Source organism: Pseudochaenichthys georgianus, chromosome 23 (assembly GCF_902827115.2).
Source record: "Pseudochaenichthys georgianus chromosome 23, fPseGeo1.2, whole genome shotgun sequence".
In the NCBI taxonomy this organism is placed as follows: domain Eukaryota; kingdom Metazoa; phylum Chordata; class Actinopteri; order Perciformes; family Channichthyidae; genus Pseudochaenichthys; species Pseudochaenichthys georgianus.
The window spans coordinates 5,097,797-5,109,884 of NC_047525.1; the positions used below are offsets into that span (position 1 = coordinate 5,097,797).

Sequence of the window (12,088 nt, forward strand, 5' to 3'; positions counted from 1 at the left end):
ACTCCACGAGACCGACACTTCATCCAACATTTCCGGAAACACCGGGAGGAGTTGCCTCCCTTTGCCCGCTGTTTGGGGAAGATGCTTCCCCTCGTAGCGGGACCTGGAGGTCTCCTTGGCCATTTCAGGCCACGGAACGTTGAGTCTGACCGCAGGGCGTCCCCCTCCTCGTCCTCCTCGTAGTCCAACTCGAGGACATCCTCCGCTGGTGAGACCATGGTGAAGTCTAACTGGGAGCCCCAGCTTGTCTTGTCGTCACCGGGTCCCGGCCTGTCAGGGCGCGGGATTCCGGTTCTGAGGCCATCGCTGACCATGAGCCCCAGACCAACACGGAGAGGGGTTTGCTCTCTGTGGCAGACGCCCCGGCGGGTCCATGGACATGGGGGGGTCCTGTTCCGACAGGCTAGCTTGTCCCGCTAGCCGTCGGCGGAGGCTCTTGACAGTGAAGCAGACACAATGTCCGCATGAGCCGGGGTTGTCGATAGCGCCTCGGGCGTGTTCCAGCCTGAGGCAGGACGAACAGACCTGGTGTGTGTCTGTGCCCGAGATCTTCAACCTGCAGCCGCAGAGTCGAGCCACCGAGTCCCTGACTCCTCTGATGTGAGGGAGAGGGGCGTCCATCTTTGTCGCCTCGTGGCGTGGAGAGGGCCCGCTCTCGACAGGTGGGACGGGAAAAAAGGTATTACCACCTTGCCCTTAATCTGGGGAAAGAGGACGGTGTGGGTCTTTTAATCCCGGAGAATACTGACTGGTGTGGCAGTATGCTCCTCTTTTAATCCTTTTCCCCTCCGTGGGGAAGAGAAGAAAAAAAACGTCCTCGCTACTGTGGTGTCGGTAGAGAGGGAGCGAGCTTGCAACAGGTGTGTTGCTAGCTTGAACAAATCGGACCTACCTTACTTTCTCGTAGAGAAGGGCGAGGTCGATTTTTTTTCCAAGTACTATCGGCGTTAGTACTACCGTCTTCCTGCGAAGCAGAAGGAGTAGCCGGCTAGCGCCCGTCGACCGAAATGGTATTTTGGGTTCAGTCTGTGGACAGTGAAGCTTGCCCGGCTACTGTGAGATGTGCTCTGAAGCGAGAAGAGGTGTTTGAATGACGCATGCGTTGTGGCGCAAGCGACTTATAGGGGGAGATTTCTCCTGACGCTGACGTCAAGATCACCAGCCAATCAGGATTGGCGTAATGAGATTGATGCTTCTGTTTGCTCCGCGATGAGGCCCATAGTGAGACATCGAACGGAGTGTTATGAATGAAAACAGCAATGTACAGATGAATCAGATGATTACACTTGATCTTAAAATATATTTTAGGATGTATTGTTTTTGCATTTATTTGCATTTTTGGAATTATTATTTGAATTACTTTCTGCTGACACTAGGTGGGGCTGTGCCCAACCAGGTTATCGCGACCGACAACCAATCACATGAATCTCCCTTCCCGGACACACAAAGCAAAAAAGCCCGCTTTCCATGCCTGGTTCCTCCGGTTTGTATCCCGGTATGTGTAGAGGGACTGGTCGTATAAGACCGGGTGATTGCCTATACTGCAATTATAACGTTCTTCTCCATTTTTTGGAAAATGACGAAATTACCCATGCTTTGGCTCTCCCAGCCAAATAGACGTGGTTTGATTGGCTAGCGCTAGCGCTTACTGGCATATTTGCATAAACGGGATTTGATTGGCTGGCGCTTCCGTCGACACTTGAAAAGTTTTTCTCAACTTTCACCGCGAGCAACGCAGGCAAAACGAAGCAACGGAACCACTATTCAGTTCGGCAAAGCGTGACGTCACCCCATTCAAAGTGAATGGGAAGCGTCTCCGTTGAAGCTTCCAGCGGAACCGTGTGTACGGGGCTTAACCCTTCTGGAAAACTGGACCAAGCTGCAGGACCTGAGCCGGTCCCTGGACCTTACTTTCATACCTATACCTTCATTTCATAAACAGGTCTTATTTGTTGCCAAATTCATTTACTATTATTGTAGAACTACAATATAAAATAAGTTATTTAAAATGTCAACACATACAATTAATTTCTGGAATCACTATGACAACACACTTTGTAATCATAGAATAGGCCTACACAACACGTTACCTAACATTCATTTCTATTTTCATATAAGCGTAGTATTCCTTTACCTTTTGTTTAATATAAATAAAGGCTAGTTTTTCTATTTTCCTATCTCTTCTTGAGTCAACGATTTACTATATTAATTCTATAAAGGCTATATTGTGTATTTAATATGACCATTATAACATTGGCAATATTTCGTAAATGTAACTTGTTTTACATGGGGATCGTTAGCTACATAATACTCTGTACAGATGCTGCATGCTATGCAGAGCTGGGAGAAGTACTCAGATGATTTACTTAAGTTAAAGTATCTATACTACCGTGTAATAATACTACTCTGTAAAAAGTAAAAGTACTGCATTCAAATGTGTACTTAAGTAAAAAGTATAAACATCATAATAAGATAAAATGTACTTTATTGATACCAAAGTAGTCATTATGCACAAAGACACATTTAAACGCCAGTTTTTTAATGATTGTATTAAAATGATTAGTGCATCAATCGGATCATCACTTGAACGTTTATTTGAATGACTTTATACACTGCTAGGTAGTTTAGCCTATAATAATGCATGATAATGTGTGCTGATTTATATTTCGTATTAACCTACACCTGCAAAAGAACTAGTACAATATGTAAAATAAATGTAGTTAATAATATGAAAATCTCAAGTAAAGAAATGTAGGCCTTTTGTATTACACCACTGATGCTACAGTATGTGATTAAAGCATGGCGGTTACTGTGTGTAACCGCATTTAAAATAAATAGAATATAAAAGCAGTGTCTCTCTTGTGTGTGTTTGTGTGTGAGTGTGGGTGTGCGCGCGTGTGTGAGTGAGTGCGCGCAACTGCGACCTGCCTCGATTTCCTGCTTCGGGTTTCCCTTTAAATGGGGGCAAGGCTCTATGCTGGGAATTCACGTCATTTCGCCGTTTTACACACATCCAGATCAATGAGAGAGAGAGAGCGCGCGAGGGGGGGGAGAGAGAGACGTGCTCTTCCAGGAAGGGATTATTAACCAGCACGCTGCCGACCCATGAAGGGAAAACACACGCAGACAAAAGAAGTTTTCACACCGACAGCCGCGCTATGGAGCCGGCGTGCAGATAGTGAAGCAGCGGGGTGAATGAGAAGAAGAACTTCTCCGACAGCACCGAGCCAAGAGCGAGCTGCCGCTTCTTCTGTCGCTTTTTCTGCCGCTGCTGCTGCGTGGGTTTCTGTAGGAGAGGGGAGATAAAGAAGAGGACACAGCGGAAAAGTGGCAGGAGAAGGAGAGAAGTTGACGCGAGATAATGTCTGAATCCTCCTCCTCTGTGAACAAGGTAACAGCGTCCTCTTTGTTTCTCTTCTCCCTGTTAGGTTTTAATCCTTCATATGACTCGCTGTAGGGATTTATATCTCATTTAAACGCATATCTCACGGGCACGAGCCGTGGCGCCATTCAGCGGAGGTGCGTTTGTTTTGCTGCTCATCTGTTGCTCGCGGATCCACGCTTTCAGTTCGCCTCCGCTCTGCTGAGGAGAGTAGTCGTGACTGTTTGAGTGTGACACGTTCGTGCGGTTCATTTACCACCTCGGATTCGGAAAAGTCACAAAAGCCAGTGGACGACCATGTTGTTACATGATACATATAACACGTCTATGAACGCGAGCTAAAGCATGAGTAATAACTCGTTTCAGAGGGTCCTCGCGCAGTCACAACAGTAGTGTCACTGTTTGATAGGCCCACACTACAGGAGCTTTACAGTGTGCATGACCTGTGTTACTCCATCAGAGGTGGGAGAAGTTCTCAGATATTGTGCTTAAGTGAGAGTTCAAATACCACAGTCCAAGAATACTCTGTCCTGCATTGCAAATGTTATTCAAGTAACAATACAAAAGTATTAGCATTACAATATAGTTAAAGTAGCGACAGTAAAAGTAGTCATTGTGCAGATTGGCCCATTTCAGAATAATATATGTGATATGTTTTATAATGATTGATCATTAAAGTGTTAAATGCAAGCTGTTCAACAACCCATTATGAATATGGGATGTCTTCTCATTGCGGAGTCTGATGTAACTGCACAGTCTCCTGCTGGAGGATCAGCACTCCGCTCCGAGGAGGTTCCCAGCCGGTGGACAGGACTCCCTCTGCCCTTACTGCAGCCTCCATCTGTCACACCACCCTCCTGCAGGCCCTATCACTGGCTTTGTCCTAACTGCCCATTCCCGCTAACCTGACCTTTTTCAAGACAACTGCATTTTCACAAAGTGTGCTGGAGAGAAGCGTTTGCCTCTCAGAGGAGGGAATAGAAGACTGAGAGATTATTGCCGGGCTTCCACGGGAAATTCCTGCTGCATACAGTCGGTGTGCAGGTTAGCGTGGCTGGGTGGTGACAGCAGGCTGAAACTGGAGGCAGAAACAGTCAGCTTCATTTCCTCAAGAAACTAACATGCTCTGCCCTCATTTAAAGGAAGGGAAACCAGTCCACAGATAATGTCACTAACTGGGAAAGCTCAAATACCTCCATACATGAAGTGTACACTAACAGAGCTAGAGAACCCTGGAGATAGATGCAACTAACAACTGTGGTCATGATGGAAACATGTGCTGATTGTTTTCTGAAGAATTGATTATTTGTTTAGCCTTGTACAGTGGTCTTAATGAGGGAGTAATGCTTGTCACAACATCTCAGAGGCTAACCCATTTATTTAGGAACATATGAAATAGAGATGGAGCAAATGTTCACTTTTGGGAAGCTGAAACCAGATTGAATTGACGATGTTTTTTTGATTGGGATAAATGCATTAATTATTTAATAATCCAATCTTTCATGTACAGAAACACTTTTCAGTTCTCCTCTGTTCAAACGTGGATGGCTGTGCATGTCTGTGTCTGGAGATGCAACAGGTGTTTCTGTGGCAAAGGAAATTGGGAAAACTGCCACTGACTCATTAAGAGTTGATTCATTTGCACTCCTAAAATGAATCGTCTGGATGAAGAATTTGAAATGAAATCAGAAATCCATGTGGGTCACTCATTGACACTCACCTGTAGGCTAATACTATAGAATATGTGGGTTCTTTCTGAATATGAAACTTAATTGTTTTGGTCTGTCAAGCAGTTGAATACCAAAAGATCTTCAGTTTAATATAATATTACAGTCTCCGGCTTAAGAAGCTAAAAGAAGCTATTGCTTGACATTTGTGCTGAAAAACAACCTAAAGGACCAACCCATTATTAAAGTAGTTCCTGAATAATTTAATGTCAATCAACGAAACAATAAAAAGCCTTAGCGTTATATATGAGTACATTTATCAACACAAAATAGAATATAAATAATGACGGCATTGTGGATTACGAAGCAAATATAAAAAATGAAACAAGACGTTGTTGTAATTGTAACCTAATATCGACAGAGTTTGGACTGTTGGTCATACCAAACAAACCACCCGCAGTCATTAACAATAGCTCCTGGAAGTTCTGGGGCGTTATTTCAAACGTTGCTGACATTTTAATAGATTTTTATTCAAACAATAATTAAGATAAAGTAAATCATTGCAACTCTTATTGTAGATAGCCTTGTGTTTTGAGTGGCTGAAATGAGTACATGTATAACAATTCAGCAAAATTCGGATTTTAATTAAAATGTTTAATTTGATCAAACAAGTATTTTACTTCTCAAACGACTCTTGATGAAGATCCATGTGTGTTGTTTGTTGACACTGAGATTGGCCTCTTCACTGGTTTATGGCTCCCCTTCATGTGCTAAAGCATGCGTGGTCTCTGGATCTGTGCATCAGCAGAAAGTGTGTATGCATGACAGTGTGTATGCATGTGTATGTGCACGGTGCTGTGGGTGCACGGCGAGGTGAGGCGAGGTTGGCGTGGAGCTGTTTGGGTTCAGGGCCGGTGCGTCGCTGAGCTTTGTGAGCTTTGTGAGCCATGCTTTGTGTCTCTGTGTCTATTCATAGCAGGAGAGGAGCTCTTTCAGTCCTTCCGCGAACACGCTGCCAAACTCCACTTCCTCCCCCGTCCATGCTCCCGCCGCCAGGCCAGCCAGCCGAATGGAGGACGAGCCTGCCAGGCTGCCTGCGCACCTGCGTGAGTCACACACACACACACACACACACACACACACACACACACACACACACACACACACACACACACACACACACACACACACACACACACACACACACACACACACACACACACACACACACACACACACACACACACACACACATTATGAGTGCACAGCTGGGAGGCGTTGAAGCAGATCCAGGATCAGACACCTGAACCCTTCAGTGGAGCAGCACTGACAGAGCTGCAGCACTGGAACAACGGCAGGTCCAGTAGGCAGGGACACATTATGTGGAGCTCGACACCATAGAAGAAGAATGGAGGACAGACTGATAGGGAAGAGAAGGGTTGAATAAGTGGAGGGCTGGGGTCAATGAAACAAGACCCCTGAAAAGATTAAGGACATAAACCCAAACATTTAGAACAACTTTAGACAACCCCCCCCCCCCCAGAACTGGTGTGCATGACAGCTCGTCATAGTTAGAAAAGCCAATCAGAAAAACGTAACGTCAAACCATCATTACATTCATCTGTTTCTGCAGGATCTCTACTTTAGGGTTTCTTTAAACCCTATCAATACAGTGTATTTAAGGAAACTGCAATACTAATAATTGAATAAGGAAGGACAACAAGGCATTCACTTGTATCACCATTAATGAAAACATGTTTTTATTGCTTCCAACATCTCAGAAAGTATTCTTTATACATAAAGGTCTGCTGATGAAGTTGTCATACAGAAATAACAGCGGCTAAATCAAGAATTCTCCTTTAAGAAGAAATGATATGTCCTCTTGCAAAGTGAAATCCCTAACAAATCCACTTGTTGTGGTTAGGGTATTGCATATAGCAGGGGTCGGCAACAGGCGGACCGCGGTCCGGATCCGGACCCAGACGCCGACGCCGACGCCGACCTATACGGACCCGGCGCTATAATCAATACATTAATAGGGGATTTTTCGAAGCCTCCCGCTTTTTTAACGCTGATATGGGTGACTTGTGTAATTCGTGGAGAATCGAAGAGTTTTCGTTTTGGGGTGGGGGGAGTCCGTCCGTCAGTCCGACTGACGGACAACTTCTCACTTCAAAAAAGAAGAAGAAATCTAGACCGCAAAAATAATTAAACAAGCGAGTACCTGTTTTTCCTGGCTAAGTACAGGTTCCTTGAACACAACACGAGCGTAACGTGTCTTCACGTGGTATATGTCTCGTCTGAAAGGAGTGCTGAGCACCGGAACGCCGCTCCAGCTCTTCAAATATTGCAATACCCATAAGGAGCCGTACACATGCCGCAGTGTTTGCGTGGCTGTGTCTTTAGTTGTAAGCACAGTGGCGATCTGTTGTTATTAGCATCTGGTTAGCTAGCTATGCTAACAAATTTAAAGAGCTTTTCTACAACCAGGTGGAAGAGAGCTCTCTCCTGAGAGGCTCAAATAACCTCAGCTCAGTGAGGTTAAGGCACACCTTGATATGATCATTATAGTTATTAATGAGACTAAATGAAAAACAGGTATAAAATACTATATGACAGTAACAAAAAAGTTGTTAAAAATAACAAGAATAGAGTTTAAAAGGGGTGTGATTTGTAAAATATCCAAAAAGAAAAATCTGCTTACAGTTCTGTTTCATATGGGTGTTGAGAGATGTATCCATAGATCTCTTAATGTTGCTCTCAAAGTGCACCAGATTGATGCATTTAACTTCAATATGTAAAAAAAAAAAAAAAAAAAAAAAAATCTTCCCGGGGGAGCATGCCCCCGGACCCCCCTAGAGGAGGTTAGGTCCCCCCTCCCACTTAAATCATGTTCACATGGATAGGATACTAAATACATTTACACACATCTTGTGTCCATATCTTTCTGTTTTGGTGGTCATGCCACACCGTGCACATGCATGCATGTGTGAGTCATGGTGAGATATCTGGATTGGTTGCTTTTTCTTTGCACAGCATGAAAGAAAGGCCAAATTAATGGGCTGTGATTTTACTTTTTTTAAGCAGAGGTTGAGTTCAATAATTTGTACGACCCTCAGTGGATGTTGTAAAAATTGAAAGGAAAAAGGTTCCTCACCCCAGCTGTAAATAATAATAAAAACCCTTGATTTTTAACTTAACATCTCTGTCTCCTATTGATCTGAGTATATTATAAAGAATAGCCAGTTAATTGAAGCATTATAGCACAGGCCTTTGTCAGATGGTATATTACGCTGGTTTTTTTCTGCTTCGAATAGTTCTCTCTTTTTTCACCATACCTGTGTTTGCATCACTGTAACCAATGAGCACCTGCATGTGTGTGAGAATGGCCCTGACTCCATGTCAGCCCAGATTTACAAACTCCTGGCAGGACAAGCTCGAGCTCAATTCTCACACTGAATTTAAAAAAAGTGAGTGAGGGACTGCAATATAAGAGGGAAAGAAAGAGAAACTTTGAAACTGTTCAATTGTTATGATGTGTAAAGACTGATATTGTTCTATAATCGGCTGAAACTGTTAGGTCATGATGTGAAACGGTTAACAAAGAAAAATGGAAACTCAAGCTGCTGCTACACTTTATTTTATTTATCTAAAATTAAGCACTTTTAAGATGCACATATTTTCAAAAGCTATTTCATTTATTGTCTCCCAACAGCCCGAGAGGAACATTACACATATCCACAGTATTTAAGTATTGTTAATTGACAATACATATTGTTGTTTATGAATTGTACTTTCTTTATTTGATTGGCAGTCAGTTGCTGATTACATGCAGACGTTGATAAGCTACAGGTCACTTCAATATATATCACACTAATTCATGAATCAACTTAGACATTTTTATGTTCCGGACCTTTGCATGGGGACATTTTCTCTAAGTGGACCTCGTTGAATTTTAGTTGAAGACCCCTGGCATATAGCATAAGAAAATAGAATATCAGCTTTTTACTTTATTTTCTCTCTCTTTTTTTCTCTATCTTTGTTCCACTTGTGCTACTGTTGTGTTTCAGCATTTAGTTTTTCTCATAATCAACAACAGAATATTTGGCTGAATGATCATTTAATATTCATATTTGTATTAATGATATATGCTGCAGTGAATGACTCTCACTAAGACCCTTCCCGGTGTACACAGCCTGTACACTGATTGCAAACAAAACAAAAACACTGCACAGATCCCTGTCTGTCATCAGGTGTGCTTGAGTTAAAGCTGTATGGAAAGCATGATACGCTGCAGTGGTAGAATCCGATTTGTTTTTGAGATCATTTCATAATAAGCTGATTGTGAGCCCATGTGACTGATGTTCAGAGATTGCTTCAGACCATGATAAACCAGTTGTAGGTGTTACAGAACATCTGCCTGAACTAGTCAGTTTCACACTTTCCAGTCTGCAAGTAAAGATCTATTGAAATAGGTTTTAATATCTCAATGAAGCAACACAGTGACACATGGGTTTGGTCGACCAATCCCAGAGCAGGCGGGGCTGGAGCTGTGTCAACAGATAGGCTCCATGTTCAAAGAGTAACCCAGCTTTGTCCATGCACCCGTCAATATTTAACCAGTGTATTCATTTTCTTTTTAAGCTAGTGTGAAGTTCAGTGCTGATGGCTGGGGGGGGGGGGGGGGTTGGCTGGATGAGATGCACAGGAAACTCCCTCAGCCCACTTCCTCTTTTGCATTGTTGCAGAAAAAGGAAGAAAGCTCAACAGGTCCGCGTTGAGTTTCCTGTCGAGCTAACCGATGGGTCACTTCACATCCGCAGACATGTGGAAGTCCTACGTGTGTTACAGGGGTTTGAACGCCTCACACACACAGACATGTGGAAGTCCTACGTGTGTTACAGGGGTTTGAACGCCTCACACAGACGGACATGTGGAAGTCCTACGTGTGTTACAGGGGTTTGAACGCCTCACACAGACAGACAGACAGACAGACAGACAGACATGTGGAAGTCCTACGTGTGTGACAGGGGTTTGAACGCCTCACACACACAGACATGTGGAAGTCCTACGTGTGTGACAGGGGTTTGAACGCCTCACACAGACAGACATGTGGAAGTCCTACGTGTGTTACAGGGGTTTGAACGCCTCACACAGACAGACATGTGGAAGTCCTACGTGTGTTACAGGGGTTTGAACGCCTCACACACACAGACATGTGGAAGTCCTACGTGTGTTACAGGGGTTTGAACGCCTCACACACACAGACATGTGGAAGTCCTACGTGTGTGACAGGGGTTTGAACGCCTCACACAGACAGACATGTGGAAGTCCTACGTGTGTGACAGGGGTTTGAACGCCTCACACACACAGACATGTGGAAGTCCTACGTGTGTTACAGGGGTTTGAACGCCTCACACACACAGACATGTGGAAGTCCTACGTGTGTTACAGGGGTTTGAACGCCTCACACACACAGACATGTGGAAGTCCTACGTGTGTTACAGGGGTTTGAACGCCTCACACAGACAGACAGACAGACAGACAGACATGTGGAAGTCCTACGTGTGTTACAGGGGTTTGAACGCCTCACACACACAGACATGTGGAAGTCCTACGTGTGTTACAGGGGTTTGAACGCCTCACACAGACGGACATGTGGAAGTCCTACGTGTGTTACAGGGGTTTGAACGCCTCACACAGACAGACAGACAGACAGACAGACAGACATGTGGAAGTCCTACGTGTGTGACAGGGGTTTGAACGCCTCACACACACAGACATGTGGAAGTCCTACGTGTGTGACAGGGGTTTGAACGCCTCACACAGACAGACATGTGGAAGTCCTACGTGTGTTACAGGGGTTTGAACGCCTCACACAGACAGACATGTGGAAGTCCTACGTGTGTTACAGGGGTTTGAACGCCTCACACACACAGACATGTGGAAGTCCTACGTGTGTTACAGGGGTTTGAACGCCTCACACAGACAGACATGTGGAAGTCCTACGTGTGTTACAGGGGTTTGAACGCCTCACACAGACAGACATGTGGAAGTCCTACGCGTGTTACAGGGGTTTGAACGCCTCACACACACACACAGAACAGGGACATGTCACCTCCAGCTCTTCTGTTTGGTTTACGGCTGCTGCTGCTCCACGCTCACACACATGTCTTTGTCTCTGAGCTCACTCAAACTCCTCTCATCATCCTCTCTCCTCCTGCCTATCTAAACACACAAGCCGTCCATTAACCCCCACACTCAGAGGGAGCTCTGTCCTGAGGGGGTAGAGGGAGCAGGGGAACAGGAGAGAGGAGGAGAGGGGGGGGAAAGACAGAAAGAAAAAGAATGAGGGAGGAAATTGCAGTGTGGGCAGAATCCGCCTTCTCCATTTCCTGGGGAGGAAGTGGATTAGATCGGCGAGCTGCAGCCTGCTCCTCACTGAAGAATGCTACCAGGCTACATTTAAAACTTTCAGCTATCACACAAACCCTCTTTCTTCTATTCCCACTGCTCCCATTAGGGGTCAGCTTGAACACACATTTAGAATATATCTTTTTTGGATTAAAGATATTCGTATAATATTCTTCTTTTCACCTTCATGTTTGTTTTTGTTACCTCTTTGGCATTTGAGCAGGTGTTTCTTGTTAATCTCTCTATATCAGTGTTTCTCAAACTTTTTCATACCAAGGACCACCTAACCAATAAAAAAACACTCGCAGACCACCTAACTCCACAAATATCCAAAAACACATCGTTTTTTACAAATCGCCTGAAAATGGTACAAACAAGTGTCAACATGTGTGATGAGGGTGTTTATCTGGGCTATATCATGCAATTGAAAGTTAAACTTAAGCTCGTTCCATTGCGGAGATATTCCCGCGAGAGTGCGAAAAACTTAAATAAATGTATTTCTTTCAAATGTGAACATTTACCAATATACTCACGGACCACTAGGGGGCGCTCACGGACCACCAGTGGTCCGCGGACCACACTTTGAGAAGCACTGCTATGATCCCATTATTTAAAACACTTCATC

General features: G+C 44.4%; 1 protein-coding gene across 3 annotated transcripts in view; it reads left to right on the forward strand.

Annotated features, from left to right (window-relative positions):
* Positions 1–3,019: 3,019 nt before the first annotated feature.
* etv6 (ETS variant transcription factor 6) overlaps positions 3,020–12,088 on the forward strand; it is a 45,726-nt gene continuing 36,657 nt past the window's right edge. Inside the window, exons 1-2 of one of the 3 annotated variants that reach the window (XM_034074800.2) lie at positions 3,020–3,391; positions 6,026–6,155. In XM_034074800.2, the coding sequence (XP_033930691.1) occupies positions 3,362–3,391; positions 6,026–6,155 (160 nt within the window). In that variant the 5' untranslated portion in view covers positions 3,020–3,361. The remainder of the gene's footprint in view (positions 3,392–6,025; positions 6,156–12,088) is intronic. The other 2 variants (XM_034074801.2, XM_071201774.1) reach the window with 2 other exon arrangements.